We start from the raw sequence: 18,293 nt of genomic DNA, 5'->3' as shown, positions 1-18,293 counted from the left end.
TCCCCTTGGCCACTGACCTGGGGGGCAGGGATGGGGACTCGTGCCTCCCCCCACCCACAGGAGTCCAGCCGCCTGGGAGGAAGTGGAGACTGTGCAGACAGCGTCTTAGGACATTTCGCTGAGGAGGCAAAGTTTGGGGGAGAGAGAGGAGCAGAATTACCCTGGGGAGCGGGTGGGGGGAAGGGTTTGGGTTTGTTTTGTTTTCAGATGAGAGGAACTTGGGGATGTTTATAGACTGTGAAGAGGAACTTAGAGGAGGAGAAGGGGCTGCTTTTTGGAAAGATCCCGGGGGGACAGGAGGGTAAGGGACAGGAGGATAAAGCATAGGGAGCTGTTCTAGAATCCTACATTTCAGTGCAACTCCTGGGTCATTTCCTGGACCCACAAATTCTCCGTATGACTTTGAATTGCTGACCATGATTATTACTTTCAAAGATGTTTGTGGGGCAAATAAATAAATAAATAAAGCCATAAAAACATAAAGTAGAAATCGCGATGTTATTAGCTCCCAGAGTACAAACAACATACAGTGGGCTTAATCATGAAGCCCCCGAACTGGCTTTGAAATCTCATCAGGGCATTCCTGTACTTCGGCTGCACTTGGGATTGAAGAAGCAAAACGGTTACACATACTTCCAAGATGAGGTTTCTTTGCTCCAATCAAAATCGTTCGGGGTTTTAGTGGGGTCCTTACAGAGTCGAAAGATGAAGGGAACCCACAGATGAGCCGTGGTGGAAGGAGGCAGGCCAGGCCCTCAGCAGCGTCCATGCCCAGCTGTGAGCCATGGTGGGCTCGCAGATTGCTTTTTCTCCTCTCCTTCCTGTAGAAATCTTCTTTCTCCTGCTGATACTAAAAAGTATTCTAGGTTCTGGACAATATGTTTTTAGATAGTTTAATACTAGATAGAAGTCTGATGTTAAAGATCACTTATTTTTAGATGCAGGTTTGGGTATGGGCAGGGCTCCATTCTCAAACAACGAGAGGAGTCGGAGGCTTTTCCAGGCAGAGGAGTGACATTCTCAGTAACAAAAGTGACAAAAAGGTGGCCAGAGACGGATGCCATCTGGGGGAGAGCAGGAGCAAGCTGGCTCCTGGAGGGGCTGAGAGCTGCCTTGAGGGCAGAACCCGGAGCCAGGAGGGGTGACTCTCAGCATCTAGCTGAGCAAGAAAGTGGCACTCCATTCTTCCTATTAATCCTGCCTAGTCAGAAGCAAGCAGAGGGTATCAAGGAAGAGGGTGTGAAGAAAGTGATTCTGTCTTCCATCACATTGATATTCATGTAACAAAAGTAAAAACTCAGGAACAGGTTGGGGGCAGGGGCTCACCAAGATAGTTCAACTGGGGATGGGAAGAGTTTGGGGATAAAGGGGTTCTGAGGAAGGGGGCAGTGAGGGGCCTGATGGGAGGCTTGGGGGCTCATGAAGACCCTCCAGACAGGCTGAGGAGGCAGAAGGCAACAAGGAGGCAGTTGAGAGCCACTGGGAGCTAAACGGGCAAGTGGCATAATCCCATTTACATTCTGGAAAGATCCTCATGCAGTTAGCCTGCACTGGGGGCCTGGGGTAGCTAGGGACTGGGAAAGGAGGAAAGGAAATGGCATGAAAAGAGCCTTGCCACCCAATTTTGGGGGCCCTAATCCTAGCAGAAGTGTGTTGGGAAGACACATAGGAGCAGGTCAGAGAGGGGACTGGGAGCTGGGAGGCTGGTGAGTGTGTGGGGATGGAAGGGAGCAAGGGCCAGAGTGGGAAGCAAGCATTGAAGGTGCAGGAGCAGATGGGGAGAAAGCAGTCCTCTGGGATTCATTCTGAAGGCTTTGGGGGTGGGGAAAACAAGACCACCTGAGGTCCTTCTGCCTGCCAAAAAGAGCTTGGGCAGGAAGGCTGACATGGAGGCAGGCGCCCCCTTGAGGGGCACTGCCTATAATCCAGGCAGAATATGGAGATGGAATCTGGTGGCCAGAAGGCTTTCCCTGAGGACTAGGGTTCATTCCTAGGCACCCCCAGACTCAGGGGATGACTTGGGGAAGGTGGGTACCTGCTCTGAGCCGCAGTTTTCCCGTCTTTGAGATGGGCCCAGCGTGAGGACAGCGGGCTCTGATTTCACAGAGTGCTTAGCACAGCTGCTGGAGCCCTTCTGAGCTCCATAAAAGGTGGCGGTGATTTAAAGTCCTAGCGATATTTGGAATTTAAGAGTCGCTCATTTATATTTGCACCCCAAGCCCAGCTGTGTTCTCAGCAGGAATTCCCTTGTTTTCCAGAGGTGCTCCCAGGGGTCTCCAGGTTCAAGAGGTGAGTGCTGCTTCCTGCTGGGGGAGGGTGGAGGTGGGTGCAGGTCCTCTCCCAGACACCCCAGAACCTGCTGGAGGGGATCACTGAGCCATTTCCAGTGCGCTGTCGTGCCCTAGGGGTGGGGGGAGGAAGTCTTGTTCTGGCTACCCATCTCCCCACTACCCGAGCATTTTGTCCCCTAGTTGCCTTGTGCTGGGACCACACCATTTCATATCCCCACCCTGCACAGCAGCAGGCAGAGGCCATGCCTGGGATATTCTGGGGACTCCAAGGACAGGTCCAAGGAAGGTTACTCAGGGTGTACCCCTGCCAGCCAACAGCCATGTGGAAAGTGCACGTGGCTAAGAACACCTGCTGTCTACTCTAAGGCTGACCACCCCATGGGCCAAGCTGTCCTCACAGGACAGTGCCCCCACCCCAAGGCCAGGAGCAAAGTCAGAAGGCCGGGAGCAAGGGCACCTGGTTGGGAGATAGTGGGGGTGCGGTGGGGTTCCACTTTCATTCAATTGGAGTTGAGTGACTCCAGTGACTGGAGGCAGCAGCGAAGGTGATGTCTCCGTGGTGGCTGGCTGGCAGTGGGGAAGGACCTCGGTCTGTTGGGCCTCCCCAAAAGCAGAAGCTGGGGACAGGGCAGTGAAGGCTGCCAAGGTCACCAGTGGGCTCAGGCTCCCCATGGAGGCTGAGGGGAGGGGAGCCAAATGTGATGGAAAGAACTGGAAGCCAGAGGGATGAGGTATAAAAATCTGTATTTATATTACAAAGACAGAATGGTACAGCACAGTCCCTCCCGGTAAACAGGCAGGTGGGTGACCCAATTCTCTCCGGCGAGGATCTCGTGATGCACGGACCTGGCCAGCACCAGGCCCCCTGGGCAGCCCCAGACTCTGGCACAGAACCTGCCCTATATGGGGCCCGGGGTCAGAGTTCTGTGTACATGGCCATGGGGAGGGAGCCCCAGGTTAGCTGGCCCAGAGAGAGGCAGGGGGTGGGAGAATGGGGGAAGCCTGCCTCACTCAGCAGATGGGGATTGTCTGGGGCAGGCAGGAGGGCAGGGGCCCTCAGGGTTCTAGCTGGGCACACGGTTCCATCAGCCCTGGAGAGCAGGCTGGGGTGCTGGGCCTCCAAGACCCCAACTACAGAGGCAGGCCCAGAGCTCCAAGGAGAAGCAGCTGTCTTGAAGTCTCCCCAGCCAGCTGGGTCTGCACTGGGGCAGTGGTGGCCTGGTGTAGGGTCAACTCCCAGTGAGGGTGGGGACCCAAACCTTAGCCACCGAGGGCCACAATGGCCCACACAGGTGTTGGAGGGCATATGGATAGAGGTCACAGACTCCGCCGCAGCCCTGTTTGGGTCCCATCTGCTTCCTACAGACTCCACGATGCTGTTATCCAACGTGGCCTCAGCTGGGCCCCCTCTGGGTCTCTGGCCACCAGCACCAGCTAACCTATGCAAAAGACAGGGAGCTGGAGGGAGCGGGGTGAAAGCATGTGTGAGCAATCCCTAGCACTGGACCCTGGCTAGGGGAGGTGCCTCCAGACCACAGTGCCCCTAGGTAGCCAGTGAGGTCAACTCCCCGGCCCACATGGGAACCACGGCCTGAAAAGCCACGGGCTGAACTGCCAGGAAGGTCAGCTGAGGGCCCCAGCTAGTCACCCAGGGAGGACTCTGCTGGCTGGGGTGGGAGCAGAGCTGCCAGCTATATGGGGAGCTAGTGCTTTAAGATCTGAGAGCGCAGACTATCTCAGGGCTCTAGACTTGTATCTCCTGCAGCGGGATCTTCTCCTCGGGCCCTCCTACCCTGCTCAGAGCCAGCTGGGTGCTCACAAGAAGCACTGTGTGGCACTTGGCAGATGGGAGAAGCCGATCTGGGCTCCGGACCCCCAGGGAAGCTGGAAGCAGATGCTGACAGAATCGTTTTCCTTGCAACCACCAGCAAGATATCAGGACAATCTCCCCAGTTCGTGTTCTGCCTCCCACGGGCCTGCTCTCCACGTGTCATCCTGAGCCCCTGCGGGGCAGGTTCTGTGCCAGAGCTGCTTCCAGGACCCCTTTCTACCTCAGGAGGCCACCCGCCCCAGGGGTGTCCATCTGCGTGACCAAAAACAAACAAGAACTTTCTCCACAATCCAGAAATTGGGTACAATGCACCAGAGAGGGAAGCAGACGCAGCTGCAGGCCAGCCCCACAGCACGCCACCCAAATACTGCTGTGCGGACGAGGACTTCGGGAACAAAAGGCCAAAAGAAGCTGCCTAATGCCCAAGCCCAGCTACCCAGGGGGAAGGGCTATCTCCATCAGCTGCCAATATCTGAAATCTGGAGCCCTCGGCCCAAGCAGGGGGAGCAGGGAAGGGTCAAGCTGGGGACAGGGGAGACCATGAGGCCAGGCTGCCCGGCAGGCCCCGAGCAATGGGGCCAGGTGACAGAGAGCCGTCCCCAAGACTCCTGCCTGGCCCAGCAGTCTCTCACCCACAGAAGGCCGTGGCTGCCAGGAGTGGCTGCCGCCCGGGGAGGAAACTAGAAGGGCACCTGCGGGGTGGGCCAGGGGCACCCCTTGGGCCACAAGGGAGATGCTGGTGGTGGTGGGTGGGGCGGGGCCAGACACGGGACACAAGGCACACTTGGACAACGGTGACAGACAAGACGAGTCCCTGAGACGCTGGGTTGCTCCCACCCCTCAGCAAACAAGGACACAACAATGGCTAGGAAAATAGAGTACAAAAATCTCGTTCAGGAAACTGAGGCAGCACACGCTGATGTCACTTGGCAGGGAGTCCTTAGAGCTTTTTTCTCTTTTTAAAAACATTTCTCTTGTTTTGGGGAAAAAGCCTCTCTCCTGGGAGCCCCATTCGGGGCTGCTGGGCAGTGCAGCAAAAAATTTTTTTTTAAAGGTAGATGAGAAAGCCTCCTGAGGACTCTGTAGCTTCAGGCAGCTGCCCCAGTGCACCCCAGCCCCTGGGAGGGGAGCCCCCCGCCCTGTGCAGACCAGGAAGGGGAGCCAGGCTGGGGGTAGGAGCCACACACAGGCCTGGAGCCAGCATGTGCCCAGACGAGCCTTGAAGGCCGACCTCCCCAAGACACGTGCCCTCTGGGTCCAGACCCTGTGTGTCTGCATGTGCGCGTGTGGGCATGTGTGCGTGTGTGCCTAGGCATGTGCATGTGTACATCTGAGGGACCTACCAGAGCAGAAGCCGCCCAGCTTGGGGCGGGGTGGCCTGGCCTGCCCCCAGGAATCCAGCCCTAGCTCCTGACACCTATAGGGTGCAAAGGCCCCTCTCCACCCACTTGCCCCAGGGTGCTCACCCGAGTCCCGCCCTTCATGGGTCCCTCTGTCCAGGCCTCAGGAGCCTACGTGGACTGACAGACAGATGGACAGATGGACGGAGAGCCACGCCTTCCTTCCTTCCTTCCTCGGTCCACTCCTTTCTCCTGGGATCCAGGGTTGGGGTCTGAGCTCCCTGCAGTGGTCATTAAGCCCCTCACACGGTGCCCGCCGAGATTTGCAGCAATGATATTTAATACTTCTGGAATGATTAGGAATCTGAGAACAGACCGTGGGCAGCTACGCTGGGCTCCGGGACGTGGGAGCTGGGCCCCATCTCCCTGCAGGGGTCCCTGCCCAGCTGGGAGGGATGGGCGGCACTGTGGGCCCTGACCGGCAGGTGGGCAGAGGTGGGCAGCCCGGGTGGCAGCTGGAGCTTCCAGAATGGCACGGCAGCGGGCCCGTGGAGAGGCTTTCGAGGACTGGAGGGCTAGCGCACTTGGCCGGGTCGGCAGGCGGGCTGAGGAGCCGAGGGCACCGGGCCTACAAAAGGCCAGGGCGGCCAGGCCGCCGGCAGGGGGGCCTGTAGCCACCATCGCCGCAGCCACCGCTCTGCAGGCTGTAGTGGTCGTCCGCATCACTGCTGCTGCCAACACTGTCCAGCTCTCCGGGGCCAAACTCCATGCCCTCTACATCCACTTCTGGGGAGAACAGAAGAGGCAGGATCAGCAATGGAGGTGCCAGCCGGGGCTCCCTTCAAAGCCAGGGCTGACCTCGGTGGAGGCAGCAGAGGCTCCAGGAATGGGGGTGTGAGGGCTCCAGGTCCACGGCTTAGGGAGGAACAGGGAGCCCGCAGCTCAGGCCCGCTGCCCTCCATGCCTCAACCTCCTCGTCCGTCCCATAGGCGACCACACTCTGAGTGCTCGTTGCATCTGCTGTCATCCCCAGCCTCCCCAGGGCTGCCTCCTCGGCCAAGCCCACCACCTTCCCATCTCCCTCCGGGGGCGCTCCAAGACGCCCACCTTGCTCAGAGTCGTCCGTGGAGACGGCGGAGCCCGTGCTGTCTGTGCGCACGCGTTCCAGACTCTGCATGGACAGCTGCTCCAGCCGCCGCTTCAGGAAGCGGTGTTCCCGCTGCAGCTGCTCCTTGATGCTCAGCGCCCGGCGGTCCTGCTCCTCCAGTTTCTGGGGGTGGGGGTGCTGTGAGCGGTGGGGGTGGGGGAACCACCCCCTGGACCAGGACCAGGAACTGGGGCCCAGAGACCTGGGCAGAGCAGATTCTCACCCCACCCCACCCCGCGGGCCGCCCCCCGACCTGCCAGGGGTTACGGAAGGCACTACATCCCAGGCCCAGGCTCTGCATCTGCGGACCAGCTCCAGAAGACCCATGGCCACGACCCAACTTGGCCAAGCCAAGTCACGTGGGGGCCCTGGGCTGGCGCAGCCTCCTGGAGGACAGCCTGCCCTCAGTGGTCTTGCCCCCGTTGCCCCCCATACTGTGGCTATCTCCCCCCCACCCCACCCCCCGCCGCCTGTCCCGGAGGGCAGCACTCTGTTCCGACAGGCTGCCTGCTCCATGCCTCTCTCCAAGCTCCCGCCACCCTGCCCCAGGGCACCCCTGCCTGTGCTGGCTTGGAGGCTGTGAGGGGTCCTTTGAGGGACCTCTGACTCCTAAACCAGCAGGTGGTCTTGAGGCCCACCCACCCCCAACAACAGCTCACTCCATCTACCCCCTCTGTCAGCCCAAGGTGACCAACCCCACCCTCTACCTAGAACCTCCCAACACCCCTGCGCTGCCCGCTTCCCCTCCTGCCCTTCCTGCCCCCACCTCTCTTCCACAGCCCAGGGTCCCAGGGGCCATTTGCACCCACCTTCACCTCTCCCAGCCCGGCATGGCTACCTCCTCCACCCCTCCAACACTTCTCGATAAAACCCAGTAGGTACCTGTGCCCCCCTCCACCCTCAGCATCCCCAAGCCCCCACTACCCCCAGAGGTCCCCAGTGGACACCTGCTAGGTAGCTCCCTGTCAGGCCCCTGGTCCCTCCCCGGGGTGTACAGGACGGGCTGGGGCCGGCTGAGGCCATGGTAGGAGTGCCACCCTGCTCACCTTGATGTGCATCTTGGCCCGCTTTAGGAGGCTCAGCGTGGTATGGCGGGTGCTGTCGGGGCCCAGGGGCACCAGTTGCTTGAGTTGCTCCAGATAGAGCCTTAGTTTGGCTCGTCTGAAAGAGAACACACAAAACCGTCAAGGCCAGGGAGGCAGAGCCAGGGGGACAACAGCGGTGGCAGCAGCAGGCCTGAGAGGTCTGGGGGCATGAGAGGCGGCCAGCCAGACTCCTGCATGGACCTGCTGAGGGTCCCTCTCCAGGGTTCCCCTCCCAGCCTGGCTGATAGCGTCCCCCAAAGAGCCAACAACCCGCCTTCTGGATTCCCCGAGACAGAGCTGGGGCCCAGGTAGCCAGCCAGCCCAGCACAGCCCTCGGGGCACAGCCTCAGAGCCCTGGCTCGCCCTGCAGTCACCACCCACCACAGGAGACCCAGGAGGCCAGGGGACGACCTGCGGCGGTGAGATTAGTGCCTTCCTCAGGCTGCTCCCAGAAGGCCAGGGGACTCCAGGCAAGACTGGCATTCCACTTTGTCAAGTTCAGGGTGGTCTCTGGTCATGTCACCACAGAAACACAAGTCTACCAGGGTCAGGGAGGGCCAAGGAGCAGCCCCCTCCCACCCTGAGTTTGGTACCCCTGAGAGGAGGCTGCTTCCTTCCAAATTTTGTCCCTGTGACCATGCAGACAAACGCAGATCTTCACCCAACCACCCTCATAAGACCCAGTGACATTGTTCACACAGAGGCCTTGGGCGAGGGGCTCTGGCCTGGGTCCCACCCATCAGAATCACCGCCCTTCCTGGCTAATCCATGTGGGAGGGCAGGCTGGCAGAGACCCCAGGGGTGGCCATAGCTCACCCTGAAACACATTCTGCCCACCAGGATGGCCGGGGGGCCTCTGCCACGTGCACATGCCAGACCCTCCCTGCCTCTGCGGGAGGCCCAGCTGCAGCTCTGAGCAGCTCCTGGAGGGCGGGGGTCATCTGTGTGAGGCCTTGACAGACTGCTGGCCCACTCACCCCTTCCCTCACCAACTCCCGGCTATCATCCCGTCCCCGACCAGCCAGAGCCCTGCCCATCCACAGCCCCCTGCTGCTGCAGAGCCTGGGAGGACAGCGGACTGAGGTGGCACCCGAGGCCTGGGAGAAGGGGCAGCCAGGTGCGGGCAGGAGCCTGTTGGCAGAGCCGTGAAAACAGCCCCTCTCTGCAGAAGGAAGGCCCTATGTCTGTCACCCAGGGCCCTGTGGCACCCTCCCACGGACAGAGCAACCCCCCAGCCCACAGCACCCTGGGACCTAGAAATTGTCCACAAGAACCTCCAGGACATGGCACGGAGATTGCGCTCTGCCTCAAGGCTGGAGGACTTTCAGAGATGAGCTCCCACCTCCACTGGAAGACAGGGCTGGGGACAGGCACGCCAGCAGGGCCACCCCGACTCTGGGAACCTCTGCTCCCCTACCTCCAAGGGGCTCCAGGACCCTGCCAGCTGCCCCCACTGAAAACAGGGCCAGGAACACTGGGGCAGGCTGCCAACCCTGCTCCGTGCACAAGGAGGGGCTCACCAGCCAGGGAGCCACCCTCCCACCGTGGGCCCTGCTGTCCTGCCCCCCATGCCCAGTTCATGGCTGGGGGTGGGGGGGTGGCTTGCCCATTTGCACTCCAGCAAATGGCAATTCTAACAATCTACTGCTTACGTAAGCAGTACGTGATCTTTGTGTAGAATCAAAAACCGCAAATCAAGACAAAGAAAAATAAATGAAAAGTATCCCAAGTCCCACCATCACTTTGGTGTACTCCACATTCTCGCATTCACAAGTGCTCGGCGTACGGAACCACCTACGTGACAAGGGACCCAATACTGTTTAAGAAACTCAAACAGCAGACGCACACAAGAGACGCAACAGGACACAATGAAGAACAGGAGGCATGCGTCTCCGGGTGACACAGTTGGCAACGTTTATTTCTTTAGCTTTATGGTTTTTTGTTTTTGTATTTTCAGGCTTTCTATGCTAAAATAAAATACCACATATTACTTTTACAATCAGAAAGAGAATTTGTACAAGAAAGAAAAAACACAGCTAAAAGACAAATAACAGCAGAAAAATATCTGTAATACACATAAAAGACAAACGGTTAGTATTCGTGACATTTTGAGCTCATACACATCGAAAATAAAAAGAGGAGTATCTTACTGTGGAAATGGGCGAAGGACACACACAGGCAAGCTGCAGAACACAGAGCGCTAAGCTAACATGAAACCCAGTCGGCTGCGTAGCTCGTGAGGAAACCCAAGCCCCGCGGGGGAGGCCGTCATCCAGGCCCGCCTGCCAAGACCAGCTGGCTCTGGGGCTAGCCAGTGTGCGGTCAGCCACGCGTTGTGGGGTCATTGGGGGAGGGGAGCAAACAGGGACCACGCACCCAATGGCCATGGCAGCAACTTGAAACCTTGGTCAACACTCGCACCAGACCCCAGGGTGACAAGGTGTGCTGCAGGGCCGTGGGCCACGAAGCAGAGGCCACAGCTAAGAGCACGGGCAGCACAGCCACGTGTCGGTGTCGGCACAGGGACGGCGGCGGTGGCGAAGGCACCGACACAGGACAGCGCTCGCGTGGTGGCAGGTGAAAGGTCAAATTATGAAACAGCGGATAACAAGGTCCCCTTCTTATCCATGTTAGTACCTGGGGGGGGGGGTGCAGGTGGCCTCCCAGCCACCTAGGGTGGCTCTCTCTGGGGGAGGAGGGGCACCGGGGCCCCCCGAGCATCCATCATAGACGTGGACAGACTGCTTTAGAAATGCTAAAGCAGAGGCTCCTCAAGGGACAAAGACAGTCTGTGGGACCATCCCCATGTGATGCTGAGCACTAGACAATGTGGCCGCCCGAGTCCCCCGGGGCACTTTGCCAGGACTGCAGCCTCGGTGGGGCAAGGACCCAGTTCTGCCAAGCACCGGCCGTGGGGGCCCGGGCAGGTCCCCACCCTTGTCGGCCCAGGTGGTCTGCCACTGTGGGGAGCGGGAGGGGGTGCTGAGGCCCCGCCGCCTGGGGCTACTCTGGCTCCAGCCAAGCCCTCCTCCAAGGCTGCCACGGTGCCCCCGGCCCACCGCCAGCGCCCTGTGGCTGTCCTGGCATTCCTGGGAGCTTTGAAAATTCACCACTTCCTGAAGGAAGCCTGTGGGATTCAGGAGGCAGGAGCTGCCTCTGGGAATCACTGCATTAGTGTTAACAGCAGCTCGGGCTCTGGCTGCCGGCCACAGCCCAGCTCTGGACACAGGTCCTTCCTAGCTTCTCACCACGAGCCCCCACCCCCATCCCCGCTCCCGGGAGGAAGACCCAGAGCTCCTGAGCCATGTCCCCCAGTGTCTGCACTGCCACGCACTGAGCCACCCCAGGCCTGGCTGCTTGGAGAAAAGGGAGACGCAGTGAACTGTGGCTCCCTTGAGGGGTGCAGCAGGCGCTGGGGTGGGGGGCGGGGAGGCAAGCACAGGTCCGGTTGCTCCTTCTGCTCACCTGCACCTTCTACTTGTCAGGGGATTTATAAAGACCGTGAGCCCCTGCGCTAGGTGGTGGGAGCTCCGTGCCTCCATCCACAAAGGCTGAAGCCTGGAGCTGGGGCCAGGAGTCTCACCCTGCCTGGGAGCACCTGACCTCCGTGGCCGCCGGCCCTGGGGTCAGCAGCGGAGTGCCAGCCTTAGCAGACCCGCAAGAACTGCTTCCTATGAGGCCTGGGAGGAGGATCAGGGCCAGGCTGCACAGGCCTCAGGGTGACCAGGCTGGCTCAAAGAACAGGCAAGGGGAAACCCCACAGGCCCAATGGAGGCACACCTCCAGGGAAGGCAATGTCCAGGGCCTGTGCACCCCCCTCCCTGGAGCTGGCCGGGTGACCCAGCCAGTGCTTCTTTCCTTCCTGTGGCCAGCGGCCAGCAGCATCCTGCATCAGCACTGGGCAGCCACAGGCACAGCCATGACCCCAGTCCCCACCAGGGGCTCTTCACGGCTATCCACAGCTGCCTATTGGCCAGCCAGAAACAGGACCCTGCACTGGGACGGGGGAGTGGACAGAGATCTCAAGTCACCCATCTATCCAGCTTCTGTGTCTCAAAAAGACCCCAAGGCCCAGCCTATCAGGGTGAGCTTTGGTAGAAGGTGACTGAGGCCAAGGCCAGGGTCAAGGGGCAGTTGTAGGGGTCAAAGGCTAGCAACCTGTCCTTCTCTACAGTCTGTCATGCCCTTGGCACCCACCCTCCCTCGGCCTCGTCCCCTCTGTCTGCATGAGGGGCTGTCTTCCCAGGCACCACCCCAGGAAGCCTTCTGCAAAACACCCCCCCATGTGCCTGTCCAGGTTCCCCGGTCTCAGTGGAGACTGGCCACCTCCTCCAGCCAGGGAGCAAGCCTGGGGCCTGCCTGGCTCTCGGGGCCCCTGCACCTGCCCCACCTCCATGGCCTCCCGGGATCCCCTCAAACACAGGACCAGTCCAGGAAGTATGGTTCCTCCAGAGAACACTGCGTCCTGTCCCTGCCCAGCGCCCGCCCAGCTGAGGGCCGAATCCCAGGGGAGCGGAAGCTGGTGCTGCCGTAGGCGTAGAGCAGGGGCGGGCGGAGGACACACAGAACTGGCCAAGCTCCAAGCCTTCCCAGAGCAGGCTGCGAGTTCAGCTGTATGCAGAAGCCCCCCTCCCATGCTGACCCAAGAAGGGCGGAAAGAGCTGGCCCATTTCACAGATGGGAGCAAAGCTCAGGAAAAAGCTACCATGTGCCGTCCCTTGGTCCTGGCACCACAGCTCCTGCCTTCAGGGCCTCTGTACCCACCCCCAGCTCCCACCACCCCGCTGAGATCCAGGAGGGTCCCTGTCTGCAGGGCTGAGCCTGTCTGTGCCTTGTCCCTACTTTAGGAGAGGCCCAGGGTGACGGAGCCCGAGGGTAGAGCCAGGCCTGCAGCACCCAAGCTGGGGTCAGCCAGGGAGGGGCCCTGGGACCTAGCTCCGGCAACAGTGCTGCCCTGCCCTGCTTCTCTCCCCAAGCCCTCCCACTCCCCAGAGGACCGAGCACAGACCCAGACTCACAGCCAGTAGGTGGGCATGAAGGGGGCTCCCCTGGATCCCGCCCTGAGCCAAAGCGTCCCTTCAGGCCCATGTGGCCAGAGACTGGGTACCCTTCCCAGTGGCCCCACACAAGACCAGCAGGAGCTCCTTGGAAGGCAGGCCCCAGGGTGCAGGGGACCCCAGACTAAGAGGGCCAAACCCTCCTGGCTGGAAGCCAGCATCCTAAGGGCTCACAAGCTGCTCCCGAAGGGGCTTAGATATGGCTCTCCTCCTCCAGAGAACGTGGCCTGACCATCACCCAGCATAGGGGGTCCTGCTCCAAGGCCCTGCCCCCCACTCAGAACTTCCAAGAGCAGCGCCTGGGCCCCCATCTCCGGCCCCCTGGCATAGGAGTGCCTGAGAGCAGAGCCTGACACTGCCTCCTAAGACAGACCCTTCCTCAGTAAGGGCCCAGCCTGGCAGCACCATAGGCCACACCCAGGACACATTAGGAGGCATGGGGCTGTGGCCACAGCATCCCCACAGCAGAAGGGGGGGGGGGGGTGGGATGCATCAGGGGACTCATAGGGGCGACCAGAAGTGGGGGACAGGGGATCACTTACCTGTGCTTTTCTAGTTCATTGTGTGAAGACCTGTTTAGAGAGACAGAAAGACAGAGCTCACTCCGCTGCCTGGTCACCAGGACAGGAATGACAGCATAACTTGGGGGCCTGGGGACCTGCCAACGGTGGCAGAGAGGGTCTGGGCCCCAGGATGCCTCAGGCTGGGCAGGGCCAGGGCAGGAGAGTGGCTGCCTAGTGAAGACGGGGGTGGGAGAACCTGGCACTAAGTGACAAGGACAGGAGACACAGAAGTGCAGCTGTATCCAGGGGTGCCTAGGGCTACCCAGCTTACTTCGGGAGGCCTGTGGGGGCTCTGGCCAGCAGGAGGGCCCAAGGCCCCTTCCAGAAGGTACTAGGAGTACTAGGACTAACCCACCCTGTGCTCCCCAGACTTCCCAGGCCCTGAGCCACCAGCCTTCTCTGTTCCCCCCTCCTAGAGGCCAGTGGTATCTTTGGAACTACGGGAGTTAGCACAGAGAGTCAAGAGAAGGTGAGCACAGACACGGGGCAGGATAGTCTGGCCTGGACCCAGCCGGAGCACCATTCTCACCCTGCTGGTCTCTCCCACCTGCATCGTCACAGTTCATCATAGCACTGGGGACACCCAGGGACAGAGGAGACCCAGCCCCAAAAGGATCAGCACATAAGGATGCCTCCACCACGTGGATGCTCCCCAGGCCAGTGGGCAGGAGGGAGGCTGGCCCTCACTTCCCTCTGGGGCCATGGTCTGGGTACAGGGGCCCTATCTGCTGCTCAAGCTCTGCCCAGCTGGCCCATCCAGACAGGAGTACAGAGTCCTGAGTGCCCTGGCAGTCAGGGCCACAGCCCGTGCCTTGCAGGACAATACAGCAGGGCCAATCTCCCAGCTCCCCATCATCCTCGCAGTCCAGGTGGGGACTCCATGGACAGCCAGGGCTTCTAGGCTTGCCCAGCTGCCTCGCATGTGAGCAGAGGGCATTCAGGCACTCCTATGTCCACCTCAGGGGACACCCAGATTGAGTGCTGTCCCCCCACCCCTCACTCTTTTCGGGAGCTTCTACTGACCTCTGCCTGCCTGCCTTTACTCTCCTGCTCCAGGAACTGTGGACAGTGTGTCACCCGTCCCCATCCCACAGCTGGAGTGCCTGCCCATCCTTCCCACCTCTGTGGCCTGCCATGGTCCATGGCCCCACCAAAGCCAACTGGGGCCCAAGGCCTCCCCTCTGCTCAGCAGGGCAGTCAGCCCCGGGGCCTCCCTGTGCAGTGTTAGGAGAGCCTGGAGGGCCTGCTGGTCATGTGAGCCAGGCAGGGAGCCTCAACCTCTGCCAGGACTGGCCAGGACCAGGAGGGAGCAAAGCCATCAGCTCTGCAAGGTCTGAACCACAGTCCCTCCGTGTGGGTCTGGAGGTCTGCTCACGTGTGGATGAGGTTAAGGGTCAGTGAGTGTCCTTCAATACAGAGAGCTGCGTCTGGCCACTCCCTTCCAGGCCGGGCTAGACCCCATCCTGGAGGGAGGGGGTCACTCCTTGGCTAGCTAGAGGATGGAGAGAGGCCCAGAGGCCCTCTTGGGGCCCCTCCCAGGTCCAGACACCTGTGATAGCCTATGGCAGGTTTGTAACATGGGTCCCAGGAACACCCTCCTTGGGCCTGGGGAGAGGGGGGACCCCAGGCTGGGGCTCTGCTAGGCACATTCCTGGCATCCCTTGGCTCACACCCTGCGTCAGCAGCCCCAAGCAGGTACTCTCCTGGCCATGTTCTCCGAGAACCTGCACCCCAGCAGGCTGGCTCCAGTTCCCTCTTGCTGAACCACTGTCCCCAACAGCCCTTCCTGAGACTTGTGGGGCCTCCCCACACACACATTGCCCTCCAGCCCCCCTCCTTGCCCTGGTCCCACCAGTGCCCATCCTTTTCCCTCATCACGGTGAGACGAAGATGCCTTTCAGGGTGGCATTGCCCCGCCAGCCAAATCAGGGCCCCAGATCCTCTAAGGCCCTGCTTGGTCCTTGCCCCCGGTCTGGGCCCAGAGGAACAGCAGAGAAGAGCACTGCAACCCAGGAGACCACCTTGGCCCTCCCCAGCGCCCTGAGGGTCTCTGCCTGGCAGAATGGAGAAGGCCAGGACCCCACCTCAGGATGGGGGTCCTAGGGATGGGATGGTGGCCCCAGGCAAGGAATTCAATTTCTCTGTTCCTGTTTCCTCAGCCTTCACATGCAGATAAAAATAACACATCTGTCCTGGGTTGGGCAAACAGTAGCAGATCCTGACCTACTCAGCACCCCGAAGCCCCCAGAGTCATAGCTGGGATTCTGATTATCAACTCTGGGTACCTCGTGGGAGTCCAAGGTCATGCCCAGGAGTTCTCCATGGGCCCCAGGGTATTTAGGGGCAGTGAGAGCCAACAGCGGGGACTGGCTGGCTCATCCAGGAGGCCTGAGGCCGGGGTGCCCCCCTCACATAGCTCTTCCCAAACTATCCTCAGCAGGGGGCCAGGGGCTGGCATTGGGAGGCCCGTCCAGCCAGGGCAGATGGAGACTCAACCAACTCCTTGCCAGGCCCAGGGCGCCAGGACGTCACAGGAGATGGGTCCTTGTGCCAGCCTTTCTGTTTCCCAAGAACCGGCAGGCCACAGGAATGAGCCGCACCCTCTGCCAAGGGGCCCTGAAGCCCCCAGCAAGCCCAGCTCCCCGCCTGGTGACATGGTCCAGAGCCAAAGTGGGCCCCCAGGCACTGCCAGGTGTGGGGTGGTCCTCATGGCAGCGGGGAGACTGGAACCCCAAGGAACCCTAGCTCGGGTTCCTTCCCCCTCCGCAGGGATGTGCACCCCAGCTTTCTGCTTCTCCAGCCTGGGAACAAGGCCAAAAGAAGGGAGGTGGGGGAGGGCCGCTGCACCGCGGCCTGCACCTCTTCAGGCTCCCCTTCAAAAGGGCCTCCTGTCCCAAAGAGGGGACCCCTGCACTTGTCGCCGCGGTTCCACCAATGTCAGCAGACTGGTCAGGAGAATGGACTCCGCGGTGGGGTGGGGGCCCCCGGGCAGGGCCTCCGTGCGCCTTCATTGTCCGGGCCCCCCGGGGGTGGGCGTACTCGGCCCAGCAGCATAAGAGAAGCGGCCCACCCTCCCGCGACCAGCAGAGGCCAGGGCGGGCCATCCCACGCTGCTGTGCTCCGAGCCTCAGTTTCCCCGGACTCGCGGGGCAGCGGCTCGTGCCCCCGACAACTTTTCTCGTGGCTGGAAAAGTCCGGAACAACTTGGGAGCGGGAGCGGCTGCGGGAGGAGACCCCGAGCGGCGGGCGCTGTACGCGTGGCACTGTTTACGCTAGAGGCCGAGGAGGCGCGGCCCGCGGGAAGATGGCGACGGCGCGGGCGGGGCCGGCCGGGCGGGGCTGCGGCCGCGGCCCGGGCGCGCCTCCTCCTCCAGGCTGGCCGCCGGGGCGCGCGGCCGGCGGCCGGGCCGCGGCGCGGGGGTCGGGGCCCGCGGAGGGGGTCGCTCCGAGGGACGCCCCGGGGACCGGGCTGGGGGGCGGCCGCGCGGGGGGCGGTACCTGTTGTTCGGGGCCTTGCGCACCAGGCCGGCCGCCTTTGTCTTCTTCCTGGCGAAGTCGCCGTCGAAGGGCAGCACCGAGGCGTAGCCGTGCTCGGCCTCTGCGGACACACGGCGCGGTCAGCGGCCCCGCCCCGGCCCGGCCCCGCCGCCGCCCGCCCGCCCGCGGCCCGGCGCACAAAGGGGCGCGGGCGCTACCTCGGTCCCTGCGCTCCAGGTACTCGGCCGCCTCCAGCAGGATCAGCAGGGAATTCAGCTCCATCGTCCGCCCGCCCGCGCGCGCCCGCGCTCTCCGGGACGGCGGCGGCCGCTGCCCGGCCCTCTCCGGCCGGCTCCGCTCGCCGCCCGCCCCGCGCGCCCGGCGGCCCCACTTCCCCGACTCCGCCGACTCCCTGCGCGCTCGGCCGCCACCCTCCGCCTCGGGCCCTCAAATTGACACATAAGGACGAGCGGCGGCCGGCGCAGCCAATGGGGGCCGGCGCTCCGGCCCCGGGGGCGGGCGCTGGGCCGAGCCGGGGCCAATGGGAGCTGGCCGAACGCCTCGGGCCGGGCCGAGAATGTTGACAGATGCTAAGCTCGGTTCCGATAGGCCCGCCGCGGTAGTAACAATTTAGAAGCCCAAGCTTAGCAACAGCACGTGGTGGCCCGGCCCCCGCGCTCGCTGACTGGCGGCTGGCGTGCATGTTAAGTAGGCACCATGCACCGATTGGCCTAGAGCGGACTATGTAAAATAGGGACCGCGGACCAATGGGCGGCGGCGGGGCGCACGGCCAATGAGGGCGCCGCGGCCGGACGCGTTGCCGAGAGGAAGCGGAGAGCCGTGGGACCTCACGCCGCGGTGCCCGCGCCCCAGGGTCCGCTAGGGTGCGGGGAGCGTCGGGTGCTCCTGGCCGGTCCGCGGGGTCTGAACGTCGTGTGCAAGAACCTGTTGCCCGGGGACAGCCGCCGCAGCTCTGGCTCCTTGGGAGCACGGGACCTCGTGGTCTCCTCGGGGGTGTCGCGTGGGCTGCGCACGACACCGCTTCCCGCCGGACGCAGAGTGACCCCAGCGAAGGGCGGAGCTTGGGGGAGGGTCGTAGAAGGATCAGCGCCCAAGAGCCAGATCTCCTTGAGCCTCATCTCAACAGGGAGAGGCCCGGGGAGGAAGGGACCCCCCAAGAGTGGACAGTTGCGTGCTCGCGTTTTGTCTGCAGAGTGGGCACATTCCAAGACATTCCGGACATTGGTCCCCTCTGGCCAAAGAAGCGGTTTCTGGGGAAGAGCATTGCCCTCTGTGGGAGGGGAGCAAGGCCCTCATCGAGCTCCTGGCTGTTGCATGGCCCCTAGTGGCTTCTGCCCCTCAGCTGGCTCCGTGGGAACGGGGTCTGGCAGCCTGGACGCAGCCCCAGACTGGCCCTGGGTCCCCTCGGTCTTCCTTCTCGCTAGTTGTTGAGACTAGTGGCCTGGGAGCCCCTGAGGAGGGGACGGGCAGGTTGGAGAGTG

General features: G+C 61.9%; 1 protein-coding gene across 1 annotated transcript; it reads right to left on the bottom strand.

Moving 5' to 3' along the window:
* Positions 1 to 3,023: 3,023 nt before the first annotated feature.
* LOC111149032 (MAX dimerization protein 4) lies at positions 3,024 to 17,125 on the bottom strand. The gene is made up of 6 exons (XM_022505922.1): positions 17,010 to 17,125; positions 16,813 to 16,912; positions 13,294 to 13,323; positions 7,656 to 7,770; positions 6,570 to 6,732; positions 3,024 to 6,248 (listed from the first exon to the last, which is right to left on the bottom strand). The coding sequence occupies exons 1-6, from the start codon at positions 17,071 to 17,073 to the stop codon at positions 6,091 to 6,093; spliced, it is 630 nt and encodes a 209-aa protein (XP_022361630.1). The 5' UTR covers positions 17,074 to 17,125; the 3' UTR covers positions 3,024 to 6,090.
* Positions 17,126 to 18,293: the final 1,168 nt, after the last annotated feature.

This window comes from Enhydra lutris, unplaced genomic scaffold (assembly GCF_002288905.1).
Source record: "Enhydra lutris kenyoni isolate GAN:26980312 unplaced genomic scaffold, ASM228890v2 scaffoldscaffold21, whole genome shotgun sequence".
In the NCBI taxonomy this organism is placed as follows: domain Eukaryota; kingdom Metazoa; phylum Chordata; class Mammalia; order Carnivora; family Mustelidae; genus Enhydra; species Enhydra lutris.
This window is presented reverse-complemented; position numbering and strand designations above follow the sequence as displayed.

Excerpts from the sequence above, each read along its gene's own strand:
- LOC111149032 (XM_022505922.1), bottom strand. The coding sequence starts at position 17,073 with ATGGAGCTGAATTCCCTGCTGATCCTGCTGGAGGCGGCCGAGTACCTG. Across the intron at positions 13,324-16,812 it reads CGCAAGGCCCCGAACAACAG|GTCTTCACACAATGAACTAG; the intron begins GTACCGCCCCCC and ends CTCTCTAAACAG. Across the intron at positions 6,733-7,655 it reads GGGCCAAGATGCACATCAAG|AAACTGGAGGAGCAGGACCG; the intron begins GTGAGCAGGGTG and ends CCCCACCCCCAG.